The 22681-nt window shown below is 53.0% G+C and overlaps 1 protein-coding gene across 3 annotated transcripts in view; it reads right to left on the bottom strand.

The window, feature by feature from the left end:
- Positions 1-11435: 11435 nt before the first annotated feature.
- Positions 11436-22681, bottom strand: part of PLXNA2 (plexin A2) — a 233966-nt gene continuing 222720 nt past the window's right edge. For 2 of the 3 annotated variants that reach the window (XM_027565724.1, XM_027565723.1), the window contains 6 exons: positions 20866-20965; positions 19498-19688; positions 17517-17686; positions 14524-14736; positions 13757-13907; positions 11436-11943 (listed from right to left, as the gene is read on the bottom strand). In XM_027565724.1, coding sequence (XP_027421525.1) covers positions 11848-11943; positions 13757-13907; positions 14524-14736; positions 17517-17686; positions 19498-19688; positions 20866-20965 — 921 coding nt within the window. In that variant the 3' untranslated portion in view covers positions 11436-11847. The remainder of the gene's footprint in view (positions 11944-13756; positions 13908-14523; positions 14737-17516; positions 17687-19497; positions 19689-20865; positions 20966-22681) is intronic. The other variant, XM_027565725.1, reaches the window with a different exon arrangement.

Genomic DNA, 22681 nt, shown 5'->3' with positions numbered 1-22681 from the left:
ATAAAAGATTAAAAAGGAGACAATCTAAATTTGCCTCTAATCTTGGTCAGTAAACAATGAGCACCTGGTCCCTTTCCCACCCATCTAATCAATGTGTCCTTGTCCCTATGGTGCCGTCCTCCTTTCCATGAGAAGTTAGTCCTTATTCACATATCCGCATATTGACATAGTTCCCACATTTAGTTTTTCATGGTCTATAGCATTCCATCCTGTCAATAATCCATAATTAAAGAAAATGCATTTCGAAAGCTATCTGGGAAGGGCCATGCATGGACAGACTGATAACAGAGAAACTGGTTGTGGGAAGATAAAAAACACATTTGCTTGGTGGGGGCATTTTACTTTTGGGAGTGAGAGGCATAGAAAATGTAACCATGCAAACTGTTATGCTGAAGCTCTTCCTCTGGCTCAGCCAGAGCCCTGGGCTGGCAATCTAGACACCTGGGTTCTGAGCTTGGCTTTTTGTTTTATTTACTGTCTGTGTTTTTATAAGATACTTTCTTCCTCTGGTTCTCAGACTTTTCTCTTTTTGTTCTGATAGTCATAGAATCCATAACACTCCGGAGATGGAGGGATATTAGAGTTTACTTCATCTAACCCTCTTGTTTTACAGAGGAGAAAAAAGTGAGCCCTAGAGGTCAAATGGCCGGCCCAAGGTCAGGAAGTCAGCCGTGACTTTGCAGATGGCACCTCCACCAGCCTCATGGTTGTGGGAATCATGTCAGAGATGGAGGGTCTGGCAACTCCCTTGCAGAAAGGCGCGGCCAGCCCCTTCCTTATTATTCATGCCAGCCCAGCTTTGAACCCTCAGAGTGGAGTGTTTCTCCGTCTGAGCTGTTGACACGCGCCTCCTGTATTCCTGTCTTTCCTTCTGGATGCCGGCTGGGTGGTTTAATCAGGCTCTGTAGAAAGAAGGCGACAAGGGCTGCGAGGTTCCACCTGAGCCTGGCGACCACCTTGCTTCTTTCCTGGATCCTGGCCCCCTGTCTCCTATCTTTCCCATCTGTGTGAGCTGCCTTTCACGTTGCCCTTGGAACAAGCCTGAGCACCACAGTGCTGCTCTTCTGCGTTGGCAGAGTCTGTGCCCTGTTTGGCTTGTCATACGCATCTCACCATCTTGCTGTATTTCTGTCTCAGTTCCCAGAAGGCTCAGCGTGAACAAAGACATGGGCACAGGGGCTGGGATGAAGGGGGCTGGGAGGGGCTTGGTGCCCCCCGGGAATCTGGGCTGCTCAGAGACGCCGCAGCCAGGGAGTCCAGGTTCCGATGGAGCCTCCTTCAGCGAAACTGTCTGACTGTGCGGTACAGACTAGAACGAGGCCCTAGGAGCAGGTTTTGTCCATTTACTGTTACAGAACGGTAAAAAGCCAGCGATGCCACTGACGCAGAGAGGGAGGAGACTCAGAAAGCGCTAAGACCAGCGCAAGGGCGAGGGGCAGGGACGTAGGGCCGTCTGAGGTATGTAGAGGCCCCGTCCTTTCCTCCCTGCAAGGTCTAGGGGAAGGGGCCTTGAAAGGAGAGGTGGGCAACCTAGGGGGAGTGGGGCGGAGCACAGAGGAAAGGGAGGATCACATCACACGTTTCCAAGTTCAGGATTTTCTAAAGACCAGGATCAGAGACCACCAGAGGAAGGTTCCTCAAAGCTAGTGTCTTAGACTGAGGCTGTCTGAGTTATGTGCTTTGCCCAGCATCCCCCTGACTGCTTTTGTGTGTCTCTGATAAAAGACAGCATTCATTCAGTGCAAAGGAGCACAGAAGGAGGAGGGAAATGGCAATAGGAGTGTAGGAATAGGGAGCGTCCAGGCTGGGCGGGCAGCAGGGACTGGCCTCCAGCCTCCCTAATATCTGAGTCTAGGCTGGTTCTCTGTAGGTAGAAAAACAAGGACCTTAAGACTCGGGTGACCTCTGCTATGTTCTTTGGGAATGCTTCAGAAACTCTGCCCCCCAGGCTCTAAGGATCACGTCCTAACATGGGGAACTTAGAGAAGAGAGCTGTGGCTGGGTCTGGGGGAGTGGGTGTTTGCCCCACGGTGGACCCCGAAAGGAACCCAGAATGCTCCCTTCTCCGGCAGCTGCCTCCTTCATGCTCACGTCTGGAACTGCTCAGGCTCCTTGTACTGTTGCTCTCTGCTGCTCCAAATCTACCCTCTCTGATTTCTTAATCCTTATGTTGGCTCCATATTTGGCCCTTGCTGTTTCCATCCTTGAATCTGAAGCTATCATTTTTTTCTTAAGTGGGGCTGATACCAGGGTCTCATTAAACGATCCAATGGGCAGTAGTATTGGGTGGTATGTACAGAGGGCAAGGACTTAGTGCAAGCTTATGACCCTAGGGTTTCTTGGTGTTTGTCAGGGGATGTGTTGGAGAGGGGAAAATGGGAAGTTATTTTTTAATGGGTATAGAGGTTCAGTTTTACAAGATGAAAAGTGTTATGCGGATGGTTGCATAACAATGTGAATGTATTGAACAGCAAAAAATGGTTAAGATGGTAAATTTTACGTTACGTGTATTTTACCACAGTAAACAAACAAACAAACAAACAAAACTCATCGAAGTGGATGGATATATAGATCATTTGCACTGAGCTTAGCTGCAGTGTTTGATGGTAGGTGATCTGACTTTCCCTCACTGTGATGGCGAGTTTTTTTGTGTCAATTTAGTTAGGCCGTGGTGCCCAGCTTGGTCAAACGCCATTGTAGGCACTGCTGCAAAGCTATGTTTTAGTTGTGGTTAATATGCAGCTGGATGGCATCACCAATAAACGCTGGCAGATGGTGAGGGACAGGGAGGCCTGGCATGCTGCAGTCCATGGGGCTGCAAAGAGTCGGACACGACTGGGTGACTGAACAACAACAACAGTAACATTTACAATCGCAGACTGTGAGAAAGCAGGCTATCTTCCGCGGTATGGGTGGGCCTCATCTAACAGTTGAAAGCCTTAAGAGCAACACTGTGTTTCCTCAAAGAAGACATTCTTCCTCTGCCTTTGGACCTGAGACTGCGCATCAACTCTTGCAGAAGTTGCTAGCCTGCCAGCTTGCCCTGCAGATCTCAGGCTTGGCAGCTCCTACAATTGTGTGAGCTGATTCCTTAAAATTTCTGTCTGTCTACCTCCCTATCCACACACTTACACACTCAGTTAGACACACACACTTCCTATTGGTCTAGTTCTGGTTCCCTGAAAAACCTTCAATAACACACTCATCTGAAACCAGCTGAGGATGGAGGTGCTCAGGTACCCAGAGGGGAAACAGGAGGGACCCTCCTCCCAGGTCTGCTGAGCGCTACGTTCTCTCTCCTCCTCCGCTTCCTCTGGGACTTGCTTCCCTGGGGTAAATGCCCTCTGCGTCCAGCCTACTTGCCCTTCTCTGTTACCCCTGCCTTGGGCCTGAGAGTTGTTCCACCCCCCGGCCCTCTAGGTGGAGTGTCTTTCCTATGAGGCCCCTGACACTTTTAGACCCTGGTCCCAGTGAGGCTTTCTGGAAGCCATCTCCTGACTTTGTGGGCACTCGGGCTCCGCCTGTGCATTTAACACGTGCTGATTTGGTTTGATCCATTCCGCTCTTCCCCTCTGCATTTACCTGGAGCTTATTTACCGGCTGGCTCCTAAGTGGTCCTGCCTTTGGGTAAAGCCCTTAATTCATCTCCTGTTTTCCTTGGTCAGCATCCATGCCTAGTTTCCTAAGGGCTTTACTCTCAGGCACCAACTTTTATTGCTGAAATCTATGAGCATTAATTCTGCTTCTTCCCACAGCCAGATAGAGACTCTCAGAGCCTCCGGTAGGTCCTGCTGGACTGCATGTAAAAGGAGGGTAGATGGTTAATTCTCTCTTTCTTTCTCTCTCATTTACCTATTACAATATTTATGGAGTTCAGTATATGTATTATCTTATTTAACCTTTGCAAAACCCTTATTTAATACAGATAATCCCCATTTTATAGATTTGAAAACTGATATACAGGAAGGTTATGTGACTTGTCCCGGGCCATGCATTTTGGGAATGGAATTTAACCCGAGGCAATCTGAATCCAAGGCCTGTGCTCTTAGCCAGGGATATATGAAAACTTGCCGTTAGAAAAGATGGGGGGAGTGAGGAATAAAAGAATTAGAGGCATAAAGCAAAGCCAGGAATAAGATAAATATTATAATAGGATGCAGAAAATCCTACCCATGTGTTACCAGTGGACCACGGACTTAGCTCCCGGCTCCTAGCAGCCAACACTCACTGAGGTGGAGGTTTGACGACACACGGTGTTGCCCTGATCAAGCGCAGACCACCAGCAGCGCCCATTTCCCTAAAGTCTCGTGAGCAGCTTATCTTGAAGGTTTCCCCTCACACCGAAAGATCCAGCTCTCTGAGAATCCTAGGGCTGCAGTTGGCAACACGATTTTGCACTTGTAGTAAAAATGAGATCCAATTCCCACTAAGAAAAGGGATGAGTCTTTCTGTCTTAAATAATGGTGAGTGTTGATATTAGATTGTAAAATCTGAGAAAGGTTGCAACGTTAAGACTTGGTTTTGTTCCCTTTGTTCGTCTAGCAGAGCCGGGTTTGGTGTCGTTCTCACTACAAGTGACAGAAAGACAGTGATTGTATCGAGCAATTGTGGCTACTGACGGACGCTGAAGGGTGCGCTTATAGCACTTGCCTGTTACAAGGCCAAGGATCAAGGCCTGGGAAGAGTTTCAAGTACTAAATCGTTCTAGAGCGAATGGAAGGCAGTGTTGTGCACTGGAAAGAGCAGAGTAGCTGTGTGACCTTAAACAAATCCTTTAACCTCTCTGCTCCTCAGACTATAAAACTGGAATCTGCCTATCACATGAGACCCTGAAAAAGAGGATGTTTCAGTGTCTGCAATAAGGAGGTGGTTCACAGCACCCTATCATTTCATCGCTCATTCATTCAGAACCTTCTGATCCGGCACCCGCTTTAGGTCCATCTGGTGCATCCTGGGCTCTGTCCTGGGACGGCGACCATGAGCGGGACAGACAGACGCCTGGAGGATTCCCTTCTCCACGATTTCCTCCTTCCCTGTAGTTCCTGCAGCAGATATTTAATAACAGCAGTGCCCCAAGTTCAAGTTGCTGAGGGGAGACATGGCGGAGGGGGGGTGGTGGAAAGAAGATTGGAGAAAGTCTGGGGTACAAGACTCCATGCAGAGAAATGGCCTCCTCCATCCAGCCCATATGGGCCCACGTCCCAGCCCAGCTGACCCCAGGGTCCCCAGGCGGCAGTGGCGGAGGCCGGTCTCGTCTAACTGCTGCACACCACCGAGCCTCCAGGAGCTGGCAGGGGCCGCGCCGCGCCTTCTGCCAAGGAAGGATTATAGCTTTGTCGGTGCGGTGGAACAGAGTGCCTCCAGCATCCAAGGTCTGCGTTTAGAAGAGAAGCGGAGGATGGTTTAACGTTAGCCAACAGCCTGCTGCACTCACAGCAAAACCCTGCGTGCAATTGAAAACGAGGCCCTAGCTACACACAGGCCTGGGCGACGTGATCTCCCGTCTCTCCAGGGTGTTGTGCTTGCATTTCCTCACCCACAGGACCAGCACTGGCATCCCTCCACTCTCGCCAGGAGCGAGTGCATGTGAGTGCGTGTGTGTGTGTGTGTGTGTGTGTGTACACAACACCCTAAACTCAGAGGCTGCAGAATAGGCACTGCATAGGAATTGTCTCTCTGAATCTACAATAATCCCATAACTCTAGCATGCCCTAGATTTATCAACATGCACTTGTTGATATGATTTTGTTTTTCAGAATCATTTGGAAATCATTTTAAAAAAGTTTTGGAAATCAAAATTTCCTGGGCCCCATTCGTACATGCGCGGTCTGTCCATATAAAACTGGGCTGTCCCCGAGATCAGGGTCCGTGTCTCCCCTGTCTAGCTGGAGTCACCCTGAAGGCAGGGGCTGTCTCCACCATCAGATTGGAGACTCTCTGAAGGCGAGGGCTGTGTCTTATCCTTAAAGATCCTCCGCTCTTGGTGCTGGGGGAGAGGCTGTGGGCGCAGACACAGTTCTGATCTCGTGGAGGGGGAGAGCGGTGGTTTCCTGGCATGCTCAGTTGAGGTGTCAAATTGACCAATTATCCTCATCTGCTCCTTTTAGCAGCTGAGAGTGGAAGGGTCACCCCCACACTCTGGAACATGAGAAAGCAAAACGGGGAAAGAGTGGTGGATGGGACGTGGCACCCTCAGGCCAAACCTCAGCTCCCTACCTGGAGGCCTCTTTGCCTGCGGACTCCGCGTCAGCCTGAACTGCTTTAACCCCAGGCCTCTCCCCTGGGCTAGATCTAAGCGCACGCTGTCTCTCCTCTTCCCTTGATTCACCCTTAATCCTGCAACTGAGAGTAAAAAAACAGCCCATAACATTCCTCCACGGCCCTGCTGAGACACCCCTTTTTCGGGATCCTTATGATTCTCAGGCTGGTGAGGGCAAATGCTATGTCTTTCTCCTTTAGTGTTTCATCCCCCAGCACTTACCACGTGCCGGGCTGTGGGAGGTGATTAAAATGTTTAATACAAATAAATGAGTGCAATTCTCAGGAAGCACTGCGGGTGGATTTCCTCCTTTGGAGATCTCTTTCACCCCTAGGAAAGTACCTCAATCTCAGATCTGCCCTGTCAGCCTCTTGTTGGGGAAAAGCAATGTTCTGGGTCTTGGGGCTAGGGGGCAGTGTTCAGCTATGGGTGCAATCCAGAGTGTGTGTGTGTGTGTGTGTGTGTGTGTGTTGACACTGATAACTGGACATTCATAAGCTCCAGCTCCAGAGAGAATTCTAGGAGTCCCTCAAAACACCTTAGCTCATCTTCCCATGAGTACCCTCTTCTAAAATATGCCCATGAAACGTTATTCTGCATATATGCTACTGAACAACCACGTTTCTTTAACGATATAAGGTTTTTTATCCAGTAAACTTTATTTATATATAACAACAGTACAAATTGTGTCCTTGGCTTGCAAAATAGGAGTGTTTCATATTTACAATAGGTACACAATAATATATTAGAATAACAAAAAAACCCATTTTATTGGAACATTTTAAATACGTAATTTTCTTACAGCTTTTATTCCACAACACCTGTAAAAACAACAAAACCAGACAGCTATTATTCTATTTTCTTAAAAATATATATATATATATATAATACAGATTCCAGTGTGTCAAGAAGAGTGGGTTTGGGAAGGAGCAGTTGAGGGGAGAGGCAGGCGGTTTCAGGTCCCTAGTTTCGTGGTCTAAAGAGCTTGTTCCCCCTCCCTGACATATCTGTCAATATCTGCTCTGCAGGGGGAGCCACGTTCCAGCACGTTCTCCTGCCGTGATGCCAACACGGAGAGCACAGGAGGCCAGAGTCAGGGCTGTGACCGAAATCCGGCCGTGCCTCCCCTCTGCCCTGAGGCCGCAGCACAAAGGACAGAGGGGAATGCAGTCAGCATGTCCACACAGACTTTCCAGTTTGCTGATGGGGCTGAGGCCCTGTCTCCCAGGACCTCCCTAATACCAGGGGCGAAACTTCATCTCTCATCGGTGACATCGTGAGCCCCAGAGGCTACACCTTCACTCTTGGGGAAACCAGCAGAAAGGGAAGAGGTGGGGGGAGAGAGGCGGGGTGATGATGGGGATGCTGCCACCTTCTCAAAGCTTCTTCCTGAGACGAGGTGCCAGAAGGCCCTGAACACGCGGGGTCCGCTTCCAGCGCCCCGGGTCGCCAAACTCCTCTGCGTCCTCTCGCCCACAGAGCTCCCACCCCCGAGCCTCAGTTCTTTCCTGTCCACGGCCAGGCCCCCGGAGCCTGAGTCAGGACACAGCGTGGCAAGGAGCAGCGGGCCCCCCGCTGGGGCAGCTGCCGGCTCAGTACGGGCCGCGGGTTAATAGATTGAAGGCGGGAGGAGAAGGGGACGATGGAGAATGAGATGGCTTGATGGCATCACTGACTCGATGGACACGAGTTTGAGCAAACTCCGGGAGTTGGTGATGGACAGGGAGGCCTGGCGTGCTGCGGTCCACGGAGTTGCGAGAGTCGGACACGACTGAGCGACTGAACTGAAATGAATGGTGGCAGGTGTGGCAACCGGGATGCGCCTGGAGGCTGATCAGCCAGAGGCTTCTAGAAACATTCCTTATTTGTGCTGCCCAGACCATCGCAGTCCAGCCTACCCCGTCCACTGCTTCTGCTTCGTGCTCAGCAGGGTCAGGGGCCTTGACTATTATTTCTTGTCCTCATTTGGCGGAAATGGAGGAAGGTCAGGAGCTCAAGAGGCAGGTGGAGGGCCACCAGAAGAGACAGCGGGGGACAAGAAAGGCCCTTGTGGCTGGAGGACTGTCCCTGGAAGCAGGTAAGGCAGCTGGGTCAGTCGGCTTTCTTCCACTTTCCCACTCCCCTTTCCTCTAAAACGCGTGCCCTCTGCAGGTCTGGGAGGAGGGCTAAGGTGGTGATAGGAACCAGCAAGTGGAAGAATGTCCGTGCGCTAGAAAGGGGTCCTTCTCAGTCTCGTTCATTCCTCAGCACCTGGAGCAGGGCCTGGGGAACAGTGTTAGCTCAGGAATGCTCCCTGAATGAATGCATGCATGCAGGAAACAGCTCCATCCTGTGAGTGAGGCTCCCAGGGGCTCCTTGCTTTCAATGACTCAACTTTCCAAGGATGGGGAGCGCTCCGCCAGAAGTGGATCAGAGACAGTTCTGAGCTGGGCTGGAGCGGGGTGACGGGAGTTGGGGGCAGGCCTGGAAGCCCCGGAGCCCCTGCGGAGGTTGGGAGGCGGCAGCAGGCCAGCTGGAGGGGCTCAGGCCAGCTCGCCCACCTCGGGCGTGGATACCCTCTGTCTTGCCAAATGCACTTTCTAGGGTGCTTGCCCTTTTCTGGTGAACTGTCTCTTTGCGCACTTCAGTGAAACAAGATGGATCTGGATCAAACTTTCAGAGAGAGCAGTCTCTCTTGGCTTCCCTCCAAGATGGACGGCTTTGTGTGGGGGCAGAGGCCAAGACTTGAACACTTATTCCTTACGCGAGGTTAGGATATCTCCACGTTGGATGACGGTGAGGAGGGAGGCCCTCTCCTCCCATCCCGTAGGGCATGGACTCTTGGTGACCCAAAGTCAAGCAAGGCTCTCCAACCTTTCACCATCACAGCCTGACTTGAGTCCTGTGTAGTTTTCCTTGATCTTCCTTCCTTCTTTAGGGATGCCCCCTGCCACCTCCTTCACCAGCCCCCCTTCCCCAGTCCTCCTGAGGAATCCTGAGAAAGGCAGTGGAGCCTCTCGTGTGAGCTCTGGTGCCTCTCCTGTCCACTCTCTGAGCAGCCATCCCCTACCATTCTCCCACTCCCCCCAGACCATCAAGGACTCAGCCCCAGGGCTGGTGAGTGGTCACCAAAAGTAGCTGCTGGGAAACAGCGGATAGACGCACAGAGGTCAGGGTTGGTCATGATGCAGCTGAGATGTCTAGCTTTTACTTCTTGGTGGAGCAAAGCCCGAGGTGCCGATCTAAGCAGCAGTGTAACCAGACCACCTTCATTCGGAGCTCAGAAGCAAAATGAGGGGAGGAGCTGCGCTTGTCTGTGGGCAGCACAGAGTGCCCTGCTCACGCTCCCCTCGCCCGTATCTCCTCGCCTTTCATCTCCATATATCGTGCGCGCTGAGCTGATAAGCTTTGGGTGCTATGAAGGGCAAACACTTTGGCTTAGTGCAGAAGGCCAGTCATTAGGATTTCTTTCAGGCTATTCACAGGGCCCAGAGAAACTTTTAGCAGAAGTGGATTATCAGAAGGAAGCGGTCTTGGCATGGCTGGTTGTGAATTATAATGAAAACAGCGCATTTCCTGAGTATTTTGCTGAATGCTTGTCTCGTCCCATTTGTCAGCCGCATTCAGGCAAGAAAACTGGAGCTGAGGCGACCCAGTGATGTCTGCCGTGTGGTGAACACAGCGATCCAAAGCCACACGCCAGCCATGGAAGCCAGCCCTCTGAGCTCCCCCTCCCCCGGCCACTTCCTGACAATCCAGTGTGGTCAGCAGAGTCTCTGGAAACTGGAAGGGTTTGGAGGTAAATCCGGGCCCAGAGGAGCCAGGGCCCAGAGTTAATTACAGAGGAAGTGACCCTGGTCTGGTCTCTCCCTGGTCCCACTTCCCAGCAGTGTGGCCCCTCGCAGAGCAGGGCAGACGGGACCTCTCCAGTGGCCTCTCTTCCCATCCCTCACCTTTCTCTCGTCCTTCCCACCCTCTCTGGGGCTGCCTGCAGAGAACTTGGAGCTGGCTGCTTGGATCCTCGCCAGGGTGGGAGGCCTGGAAGCTGGTGGCTGTCCAATCACCAGGGCCCTGCACCGGTGCGGGGGGTGTCCTTCCCCGGGATGCCCCCACTGCCTTCCATGGGGCCTCGGATCAGGGCGTGGAGCTTTGGTCTCTTTATCTGGAAACTACACTCAGGACGGCTGGGCATCCACGGATTTAGGTGTCAGCAGGAAAGACAGAAGCCCAGTGAGAAGCCACCCACTTGTCCTCCAAATTCAGGAGGACGCAAGAGGCAGAGAGAGAGAGGCAGAAGACACAATCTGGGGATGCTACAGTCCTGTCTACTGCGGCCAGTGCTCAGACCATCAGGAGCATCCACATACGAGCGAAGGGTCGTCTCCCCTCTCTAGGCACGAGAGAATAAAACAAAGAAAGCACAACAATAAATACTGCAGCTTCTTGAACCTATGCTCTTCAAGTATTGCTTGCTGTAAACAGTGTTTGATTTTTGTTTTCTTTTTAATTGTAAGAAACCATGGGCGGACGGGAGCAGAGTCTGAACACCCATGTGCCCCTTTCGGCTCCCGGATGGAACCTCCCGGAGGCCTGGCCCGCGCTCCTCCAGGGCCCTGCCCCTGTGGAGCCTGGTTTACGACGGGGATGGATATAAGGCAGAGCTGCCCAGCGTCCTTCAGGAGACCAGGCGTCCCCTCTGGGAGAGGCCCAGCTCTCATGTCTGGTAGTCACTGTAGGGAAACCTGAAGGAAAAGTACCAAAATCAGCTCCTCACTTGTTGAGGTTTGGGTTTAAAGAAAACAACCAAACAGTAGCAAAAAGCGTCGGTGCTCTTGAGACACACGTGTCCGCTGGAGAAGAGGACGCATGGACGTGCGGACATAAAGCTCAGCTTGCTGTCAGCAGGGTGGAGCCCGGGGGCTCGGCCGTTCGTGCCAAGTCCCACCTTCCCCACCTCTTCTGGTTTCATTGGCTGGTCTTCCTTCGGAGCGTTTGGTGCCAATGTATGCTCATTCTTCTCCTCCTCACTTCTTAGACAAAGAAGGTTTCAAGGGCAAGGAAACAATCAATTTCTCTCAGCATCTCTTTGTAGGCTTTTTTTCCAATTGTTGGGAACCAGGAGTTGTGCGAGGAGGGAGGGATGGGGGCAAAAGAAGGAAGGGGACAGAAAGCAGAATTAAATGAAAGTTGGACGGGATGAACAGGGAGGCTTTTTGTTTTATTTCTGGTTTTCCTTTTTCTTAAAAAAAAATTAAATAAAGTTCTCATTATTTCCCCAATATACATCAAATGAGTTTTCATGCAAAGCAGCAGTCACAGAGGCAGAACCGTGCTCAGTTGCGCCTCTCGGCTTGAAGAACCACCTTGTCCGGGCCCCTGCATCCCTCTCGTCGTGCGTGGCTGCGCTGCCCCTGGTCTCTCCCTGCAGGGACCGGCTGGGACGAAACTTGGCTGGCGTGGGGAGAGGGGTCCTCCCCTCTCCCCGGGGTTAGGGTCTCAGGGGACAGCAAGCTCTGGGGCCTGACCCCCTTCACTTGTCTTTCCTTCTGAGACGCCCAGTGTGACAGCTTTTGCGGGTCCCTCTTCCCAGGAATGGGAGGCTCCATCTCTCAGCTCTCAATGGACATGGCGTTGATGAGCTGTTCCACCTTGTACGCCAGCCGCTGGCGCCGCGCCTGCTCGTCCTGCTCCAGTGCCCCGATGAGCTGCGGGATGAAAACAAAGGTGGGCAGGCTCAGCATTCAGCATGCGAGATGGCTTTCCCCACATCCTTCATCCTTCCATCTGCCTTTCTATCCTGCCCAACGAGCACAACTCTAAATAACGCAGATGATCACCTGAACAGGTGTATGATATACGTATGTGTGTGTATGCATGTATTTATCTAAAGCTTTTAAAACATTTGGCATACAGGAAGTGCTGTGTAAGTGTTAGCTATGACTATTACTGTGTTCAGGTACGATGCTGATGCATGACTTGTCCTGAAGTTGTCTTCTTCAGGATCTAGCCATGTCCACCTGTCTGAAATATTTCAACTGACAGCTTCTGCCCAACTGCAAAGAATAGTCTGATGTGCTGTTTCAGAAGGGATGAAATTCATCATCTACTTTGATCCGGGCAACAATGATAATATTTAATAAAAGTGTTACATATTAAAAAAGATCTTCACGACCAAGATAATCACGATGGTGTGATCACTGACCTAGAGCCAGACATCCTGGAATGTGAAGTCAAGTGGGCTTAGAAAGCATCACTATGAACAAAGCTAGTGGAGGTGATGGAATTCAGTTGAGCTATTTCAAATCCTGAAAGATGATGCTGTGAAAGTGCTGCACTCAATATGCCAGCAAATTTGGAAAACTCAGCAGTGGCCACAGGACTGGAAAAGGTCAGTATTCATTCCAATCCCAAAGAAAGGCAATGCCAAAGAATGCTACCACACAATTGTACATGAGAAACGCTGGGCTGAATGAAGCACAAGCTGGAATCAAGATTGCCGGGAGAAATATCAATAACTTCAGATATGCAGATGACACCACGCTTATGGCAGAAAGTGAAGAGGAACTAAAAAGCGTCTTGATGAAAGTGAAAGAGGAGAGTGAAAAAGTTGGCTTAAAGCTCAACATTCAGAAAACTAAGATCATGGCATCCGGTCCCATCACTTCATGGCAAATAGATGGGGAAACAGTGGAAACAGTGGCAGACTTTATTTTTTGGGGGCTCTAAAATCACTGCAGATGGTGACTGCAGCCATGAAATCAAAAGACGCTTACTCCTTGGAAGGAAAGTTATGACCAACCTAGATAGTCTATTGAAAAGTAGAGATATTACTTTGCCAACAAAGGTCTGTCTAGTCAAGGCTATGGTTTTTCCAGTGGTCATGTATGGATGTGAGAGTTGGACTGTGAAGAGGGCTGAGCGCCAAAGAATTGATGCTTTTGAACTGTGGTGTTGGAGAAGACTCATGAGGGTCCCTTGGACTGCAAGGAGATCCAACCAGTCCATCCTAAAGGAGATCAGCCCTGGGTGTTCATTGGAAGGACTGATGCTGAAGCTGAAACTCCGATACTTTGGCCACCTCATGCGAAGAGTTGACTCATTGGAAAAGACTCTGATGCTTGGAGGGATTGGGGGCAGGAGGAGAAGGGGACGACAGAGGATGAGATGGCTGGATGGCATCACCGACTCAATGGACCTGAGTTTGAATGAACTCTGGGAGTTGGTGATGGACAGGGAGGCCTGGCATGCTGCGATTCATGGGGTCACAAAGAGTTGGACACGACTGAGCAACTGAACTGAACTGAACTGAAGTGCATTAACAGTGAAGACCAGCCAAAATAAGGTTTAAGAAAGCACAGGATGAATCAGGAGAGGATAGGTTGCCTTCCAAAGGAAGAGCGGGTGACTTTTTGACTCCGTGAATGTTTTCAGAATTGCCACCCATTGCTGTTGTTTAAGGATGGAGCCTGGCTTTCTGGTTGACCTGCCTGGCCCTCTCCGTGCGGGTTTCTGTCTCACCTCTTCGCTGTACTTGCTGACGTACGAGTAGATCTCATTGAGGGCACTCAGCATGTTGAACTCCACGGCGTGCAGACGGGACTGCTCGGCGAGGTAGGCGTTCATGTCCTGGTCACTGATGGCGGGGAGCTTGGCGATGTCTGCATAGTATCTGCCATAGAGAGGACAGGCTCCTTGGTGGGGGGCTCAGCAAAGACCCGCCTGTCCGTCCCCCGACCCCAGGACCCCGGAGAGGATGGGTGTCCCCTGCTGCTGCCCTGCTCCTCTTCTAACGAAGCCTGCTCTGGCCTCTGCTCTCAAGCTGAGTTTGGGGCCTGCACACTTGTTCCCCCTCAGGCCAGAGTCTGCAGTGCTGTGACCAGATTCTCAGTATTCACATTCCAGTTCAGCGCCCTGCTAGCTGTGTGTCCCTGGGTAAGTCACTTGGCATCTCTGCCTCATGGCCTCCTCAGTAAAAAGGGGATGATAGTAAGACCTACTTCACAGCTCTGCTGGGTACTTTACTGAGATGATACATACAACGTCTTCATCAAAGTGCTGCGTGCTTAGCTTATGCTCAGTAAAGGGTGATCAGAATGCTAAATCTGACTCAGGGGGTGCAGAGCTTCCCTTTCCTCCCCCAGCAGGAACTCTGGGCAAGGGAGAAAAAGCTGAGCACGAGGTCTGGAAGGGACCACAAGCAGGGCTTTAAGTCCTTGGTCAGTGAAGCCCAGAGGAGGGAATGAAGCAGGCATTGGGGGTGGGCCGGTCTTCGGGATACTACTGACCTCTCCACCCAGCTCTTGTAGCTGGGGATGTCCTTGGCGTAGAGCAGCTTGTTGGAAGGGGAGTCCTTGCCCAGCCGGTGCTCTGAAGTTGAGCAAGAGTCCATGAAGGTCTGGGCCACCACAGAGAGGCAGGCGTCTGTGATACTGCCCTTATGGATGTCAAATACAAACTGGGGGTTCTTGATCACGTTCACCCAGAAGCGCAGAGGGAGGCTGGAGGAGAGGGCAGAGGGGTCTCTGAGGGCTGCATCTGGGCCCGGCCCCGTGCCATCCACTAACATTCCTCCCAACCCCACAAATGCAAAATTCTCTCCGAAGGGCAAGGGAATGGAATCACAGAAAACTGGTCCAGCCAGGGCTGCTAATTTAGCCTGAGCTTTTACTGATGCTGGAAGAGAAGGAGCCCCATTGTGCCCTAACGGGGCACTGACCTCGTGCTTCAATTGCTCCAAGGTGGGCATGGGTGGCTTCACTCCCTCCTGGAGGCCTTTTCCAAAGACTCCTGTGCCCCTGGGGTAGCCTAAGTCTAGAGGGCCTGTATCGCTTTCTCAGAGCCTCAGACAAAGCCCCCAGGCTCCCAGAGTCCCCTTCCCAGTGCCCGCGGCCATTGTTGGAAGGACGGGGTGGCAGCCCCAGCCTCAGAGTGGGCACAAAGGCCCCACCTGGGTGCCCCACCTGGGTTCCCCGCCCAGAAGGGCCAGCCAGCGGCTTCCCAGGGCTGGCCCCGCCACGCTGGGTGGAGGAATGGGCTCCCCTGGGGGCAGCTCTTTCAGGGCACTCCCCAGGGCGTTCTCAGCTCCGGCCAGGGGCAGAGGCAGAAGAGGAGGCCATTGTTGGCACGCTGGGAATGACTCGCTGGGGCTCTGCGTTTTTCCCACCCCGAGAGCAACTGATCAGTCGTTAGGAGAATTCTTTCTGTGACTCATGGAATTTATAATCGGAGGAGAATGCGTTTTCTCTGCTCCTTTGGCTGTGAGGAGGATAAGCCCATTTATTCCCCTTCAAAACCAGAACAGCTGCTGTTTCTCTGGCCTTTTCCAACTTGGCCCTCCTCTCCAGCCGCCCGCTGGCCCTTAACTCTTTGGGCTCCTCTGTGGAGTGAGCTCTGTCCCGCTTGTCCTCTGGGCTGACGTCCCCTCTCTTCTTCTTATCTCCTGAATCTCCTGGACCCCAGGTCTTCCCAAATGTCTCCACGCCCCATGCCAAGTGTTGGGAAAGATCAGCTTTGCCCAGATCCAAGGCCTTCCATTAGGACTTCCGCCTATCTTTGCAGTGAAACGGGGGATCCTTCATTTAACCTGGAGGGGGCAGCCTGGGTGAACAGGTGGCTCTGCTGGTCCACCCTCCCTTCCCCCAGCAGCTCTGGAAACTTCCAGTGTTCTCTCCTTGGGCATTAGGTACTGAGGTCTGGTATGAGGACTGTCCCTGCCACAATTCCAGGGGAGGGTGCTTCTGTGACTTGGCCAGAAACAGCAGGCATGGAGAGGAGGACAATCCAGAACTTTCTCTTGATTCCCTTGAAATCACTCCGGGCCGGGCTGGGGGTGGTGGTGGGTGGAGCTCCAAAGCCATGGAGCAGCCGCAGCCCAGGCCCTGGGAATGCGGGTGGAAGGCTGGTCTCAGGGACCTGCCCCGGGGGGCTCCACACCCCGAGACCACCAGAGCCTCTTTGCTTCGCTCCACTGTGATCAAAAGCTGCGGCCTCTGGAGGGCTTGGCAGCCACAACACCCCGGAAAGGGAGGAATAGGTGGGGTCTGAGGCCGGGTTTTCCCTCAGTGTTTGGCTGGTTGCTAGGACTTTGGATTCCTAAATAACAGCCGGGGCCCATCTGCGCTGGCTCTGTTTTCCGAGGTGAGGGCTGAGTCCAGACAGCTGTGTGGGCGGCCTGCCCAACCCCAGGCCTGGCCCTCCTCTCTGCCCTCTCTCTGCTCCTTCCTGAGGAAGGTCTGTGCTCTGGCTCTTGGCCAGGCCCGGCGGGACACGAGGGCCTGTCTTCAGCGTGGTCTGAGATCCAGGTTCAAAACCCAGCAGAGAGACGTCTCATGAGAAGGGCCCGGGGGAGCCGTCTCTCCCCCTACTGGGTCTGCCCAGGGAGGGGAGGGAGTCAGGCCCGCGGGACCTCTTGCCTGTGGCTTCCTGAGAACCATGGAGCCGGGGTGATCACTCGGCCTTAAAGGGTTGCGTGTACAATGGTGGGCTCAAGTCCACGGCAGGTGCAAGCTCTCCCCCAGCACTGGCCAGCCTCCCCGGCGGTCTGAGTTTAATGCAGGGCTCTCCCCATGCCAGGATGTGCCCGAGACTCTGCTGTGCTCAGGAGGCCCCACGCTGCCTGGCCTGCTGCTCGGTCGGTCTGGGATGTGGCTGTGTGTGGGTTCCCCTGGCTCCCTTTCCCGAGAACCACAAGTCAGAGAGGAGGGGGCGTGGCCTGGGAAAGGGTCTCGGCCTGAAAGGACAGGAGCTCAAGTGTGTGTGTGTGTGTGTGTGTGTGTGTGTGTGTGTTGTGTGTGTCCTGGTGCTGGGCCCTACGCTGGGCGGGCCCCGCCTGGCACCTGAGGAACCACATCGGCTCTGCGGAGCATATGTTTGTCCTAGGAGCCTTGGATTACCCAGCCATGGCAGAGAACAGGTTCCCGATCCCCATCTCCCTGGTCCCTTCTGGGCCCTACTCTACCCTCCATCTCCCCGGTCCCTGCTGGGCCCTACCCCATCCCCCATCTCCCCGGTCCCTGCTGGGCCCTACTCTACCCTCCATCTCCCTGGTTCCTGCTGGACCCTACCCCATCCCCCATCTCCCCGGTCCCTTCTGGGCCCTACCCCACACCCCACCCCCTGGTTCCTGCTGGACCCTACCCCATCCCCCATCTCCCTGGTCCCTTCTGGGCCCTACCCCACGCCCCATCTCCCCGGTCCCTGCTGGGCCCTCCCCAACGCCCCACCCCTGGTCCTGGCCTCGCCAGGCTGCAGTCCGGCCTGGGCTGCCCGCGGGGTTTACCAGTTGCTCTTCCAGGTGTGCCGCACGTCTGTGTCGTGGATGCTGTGTCTGTCTGCCTGCTCATCCAGGAAATCGAACATGTACTTGATGGCCAGGGGGAGCGCGCTGCCCCGGTGCACAGTGCTGAACAAGGTCTCGAATAAGTCGTCCACGAACTTCTGCAGGGTGCCCTGGGGGAGGGGCGGTGGGAGAGGGTGAGGTGGGGGAGGGTTGCTGGCAGCAAACACACAGGCCGGATGGTGCCTTGCTTGGACCGACCCCGCCTCGGAAATCTGTCTGCGACGCCAGGCTGTGCAGACAGGATGGCAGAGGTGGGGGGACGAGGGTCCTTCTGGGGTGTCGGGGAGGTGGGAAGGACTGATGGGCTGCAGATTTCCAGGAGGAACTGCCTCCAACCGGGAGCCACGTGCACACTTATGCTTGTGTCCACGCCAGGTGGGTGTGGGCAGAGGGAGTTTGATCGAAGACAGAAAGTGCTCCAAGCTCAGGCTTCCCACAGGGAATGAGGGGCACAGGCTGGTACGAGAGGGTATGAGAGGGCATCTAAAGAACCAGCCAGAGGACTGGGACCCTTCCAGCAGGAGCAGGGGAGGGCTGCAGAGGGCCTGGCAGCAAGGTGTAAGGGTTCACCGTGTTAGCAGCCTGGGGTAAGTGGGGTCTACAGTGAGGACTGGGTGAAGGGTACAGATCTAAGAATGTTCAGGCACAGCCCTGATCACGGGGCCTTGGAGGATATCGGGGGGCAGGGCCAAGGCTGGGCCTGGGGCCCACAGTTCGCAGGCTCAAGAAACATCTCTGAAGGTCAGTAAATGTCCAACCTTTTGGAGTCTCTTTGTGAGCATGCAGTTGCTAAGTTGTGTCCAGCTCTTTGCAACCCCATGGACTATAACCCATCAGGCTCCTCTGTCTGTGGGATTTCCCAGGCAAAAATACTGGAGTGGGTTGCCATGCCCTCCTTCTGGGGATCTTCCTGACCCAGGGATAGAATCCACATCTCTTGCATCTCCTGATCTGGCAGATGGGTTCTTTACCACTGAGCCACTTGGGAAGTCTGGTCTCTTATCAGCATATTATCATCAAAATTTGAGACACATTCTCTGATGGTGTATTTCTGTGACACTTCAGGGAACAAGTCTGAGAAGCCACTGTATTAGAATTTCAGCAGCATTTTTGTTGGTTCAGTGGAGGAGAGTCCTGTCAAATACAAGCTGTATATGGTTGCTATGCTTATAGGTATACTGTTCTCTGCTGGGGAGGCTGGCAGGCTGCTTTAGATCTCAGCCTCTGTCAGCATTTGTCGGGGTAGATGAGATGGCTTCCCAGGTGGCTAGTGGTAAAGAACTCACCTGCCAATACAAGAGACTCAAGAGACATGGGTTTGATCCCTGGGTCAGGAAGACTCCCTGGAGAAGGAAATGGCAGCCCACTCCAGTATTCTTACCTGGAGAATCCCATGGACAGAGGAGCCTGGAGAGCTACAGCCCATGGAGTTGCAAAGAGGTGGACTTGACTGAAGCGACTTAGCACGCACACACATGATGGAATGGGGAAGGGGAAGCTCTCTCTTATATTACCAGACGGACCAGGCCTTCATGCTTTTGCTCCCAGTGTGGGCAGAAAGTGGGTAGAGAAGACACTGACAGAGGAGGATGGCATATCCGTCCATCTCATATTTGCCAATAAAAACCCCAGTGTCTTCTTGAGGGGTATGGGGACCCAGAAGCCAGAGCACCGGTCCTCTGAGGAGTAACAGGGGAGCTATGGAGTGAGCCGGGCAGACCACTGTGATTTTTGCCGCAGGGTAGAGAACAGCAGTGGCCTGACCTCCAGGGAAGCACACCCCAGGGCGAGGCCCTCTTTGTCCAGGTGGGTGCCCTGCAGGGGCAGAGCCCATGGCATCCTTCCTATGCCATGGGCCGGGTAGGGGTTGGGGCAGGACATGTGTGCCCTCCCTGGGCCAGGGCAGCACAGGGGCTATTACCTTGGTGGCCAGCAGCCGGGTCAGGTAGATCTCCGACACCATCTTGCTGCCCCGGTCCCCCTCCTTCTGGTCCCCATGGTCGTGGTTCTTCACCAGGTGCCACACCTTGACCCCGCTCTCCAGGTCCGGGGTGATCATGGGGGCCCGAGACCGCAGGCTGTCGGGGCTGCCTGTGTACCTGAAGGAGGAGTCTGAGGGGAAGGAGGTGGCAGAGGCCCGTGAGTGACTCGTTTCCTCATCCTTGCTGGTAGAATCCTTCTAGAATCCCTGCCCACCTGCTGCCCTCACTAAGAACAAGCCAGTTTCGATCAGAAGGGAGCACTTGGGGTTTCATATTTGGTGGGTTATTTTAGTGATCCTTGGCTGGTGTGAGGACAGCCTGAAATCTTGTTGCCAAAATGAGATTCTAGAAATTCTGTGAGCTGGTGTGGCCCTGGGGAATACAGGAGTACCTCCATCCGTGATGCTTCCAGCAAAGACCAATCAATAGGTGGAATGTCAGCCAGATATTCTCACAGGGGCTTGATCGAAGTGTGGGCACTAAGGGTCTGTGAATGGAAAAGCTCCCTCTCGGGAGTTAAGGCTCCTTCTTACTTAGGGCCCAGAATACAGAACTGCCAGAGCCCCTCCTGCTTCAGGCCTGAGGGGCCCTTTGGCTGCACGGCTCAAAGACTAGCGCCACCCAGAACTAGAGGAACAGAAACTCCTCAGCCTCATCCTCAGAGGGCACTGGGGGCCCAGCACTCAGGGCTGGAAGGCCTGGGACGGCCAACCGAATGCCCATATCGGGATACTACTGAGAGCCAACGGGGAAGCGAAGCGAAAGCGTTAGTCACTTCAGTCCTGTCCGACTCTTTGCGACCCCATAGACTGTCGCCCCCCCAGGCTCCTCTGTCCATGGGATTTTCCAGGCAAGAATGCTGGAGCGGGTTGCCATTTCCTTCTCCAGGGGACCTTCCCAACCCAGGGAATCGAGCCTGGGTCTCCCGCATTGTGGGCAGATTCTTTACCATCTGCGCCACCAGGGAAGTTATTTGGTCCGTATCACCGAGAGTAAACGGGGGACATTGTAAATGATTCAGCCAGGACAGTACGCACGCACTGGGACTGGGTTCTGTGAACATCCCATCCAAGGGCCTCCTTGGTTCTGGGCCTTTCAGATGCCTCCATCAGACCTGGGCTATCCAAGGGAAGATTCACGGTGCCATCTGGTGCCACAGCCCCGAGGAGACTGGCCATGCCGGCCTCCTTTGATTGCAGGCCAGCTGTGGCAGCGGCACAGGCTCCCACTGTCAGCAGGGGTGGGGAGCAGCCCCTGGAGTCACAGAAGGTGCCCCTGGCCGCCCAGGCCGCGTCTGTGGTCCTCACCGTATCTGCTGATGGATGTCCGGGAGATGCTGGCGGAGGCGGGGATGTTGTAGGAGGAGGTCTGCTTGGGGACCAGGGCCACCACCGATCTGTCTGACACCTGAGGGGGAGACGAGAGAGACACTTTGGGTGGATGTCAGCACCTTGGGAAATGGGACTGTCGATACTTCTAGAAGCTGATGGAATAGGTAGGGGTAGAGGGTGAGGAGGTGAGGAATGCTAGGAATAATCATTGCTGCTATTCAGCATGGTAGCTACTTGCCACCTGTAGCTGTTGGGCTCTTATAGTCTGACTGGACCAAAGGGAGGTGCCCTTTAAGTGTTCGCGCTCAGGTATGCTGGAAGTGTAGAAGACACACCGAATTTCAATGACTGAGCCTGAATAAAGGTATACAAACTGTCTCATGAATAACATTTATGTTGATTGTGTGTTTAAATGACAATTATTTTAGATCAGTGGTGTTACAGACAACATTGTTAACATCACGTTCATCCGTTCATTTTTACTTTTTAAATGTGACTAGTAAAAAAATGTCAAGGCATCCACGTGGTTTGCCTTGTGTTTCTGTTAGAGGGAGCTGGGGTAGCCCAGCCTACCTTCAGTTCCGTGAGTTACGCACGACTGTCCGCATTTCACAGAGGAGGAACCGAAGCCCTGAGCGGCTGAGCCTCCGCCTTCAAGGTCACATGCTTCACATACGATAGAGCTGAAATTGGTCACCAGGCTGCCGGGCTCCAGAGCACGTGTTCTCCTCATTGCATTCTAATTCGCGATTTTATTTCAAGACACCCTGGTCTGAGCCCATTTTTCCCTTTTGGCTCTGATTTCTTTCTGGCCTGGGCCCTATAATGGTTCAGCCACCTTGAGGAACTTCCCCAGAGGGCAGCCGCTCCTGGGGACTCAAGAGAGAAAGAAGGTGTCTTGCATGTCCTCTGTGAGGGTGCCGAGGCTCAGCACCCAGCCTGCAGGGCGACGGCTGATAAATGAGGCGCCATATTGAAGACATTTGGAGCCATTTTGATTTAAGATTATCCTCCATCCAATAAAAACGGAGAATCCCCAGAATTGTGGCGATCCAATTAAACCCCTAACGCAGAGGGAATAAAACAGCTATAATAATGTTATGGGCCATAAAACATTCCTATTAAACCATTTTTTATTTTAACAATTTTTATGAACTTTATAAGTTTGATTTATAGCTGCACCAGTCGTAAAACCATCTTTCTGGGTCTTAAATTGTCAGTCCCTCTCTCCCACCAAAAAGGAATTAAATGTTGGGAAGTCAAACTATAAATGAACATTAGTGCTAACGAGATTCCCTGATAGCCAGTTTTAGCGGTGGTGTTTAATTTCACCCTCCCTATAAATCTGCGGGAGCCCAGGAAGTTTTTAAAAATCTCTTTGTTAATTAAGGTTATGCAGATTTTTCTCCTGTAGGGGCTCCAAGGACCTTTGACTCCTGGGAGGGTAACAAGAGGGCAATGCTTTGACTTGATGGCATAAAGCTGCAGGTCCAAGGCTCCTCACAGTGCCTGGAAGATGCCAAGGCATAGTTACTTCCCAGCGGGGGCAGCTCCATGGCCTGTGGGCAGCTTGCACCAGGTCTGACACGGAGGGGGAACTCTCCACCTCAATCTTTTAGGAACTCTGCAACTAGCATCCTAGCAATGATACTTGAACACCTGGCAGGGGCAAGGGTTTATTCTCCAAGGGAGAATGGATTGCATTATCATTTATGGCTGGTTGTCACCTAAAGAGAGATTCACAAGGTGACTGGAATGACCACAGTTCAACTCAGCTCCTGGTCTCATCACT

Source organism: Bos indicus x Bos taurus, chromosome 16 (genome assembly GCF_003369695.1).
Source record: "Bos indicus x Bos taurus breed Angus x Brahman F1 hybrid chromosome 16, Bos_hybrid_MaternalHap_v2.0, whole genome shotgun sequence".
NCBI classification, from domain to species: Eukaryota; Metazoa; Chordata; class Mammalia; order Artiodactyla; family Bovidae; genus Bos; species Bos indicus x Bos taurus.
This window is presented reverse-complemented; position numbering and strand designations above follow the sequence as displayed.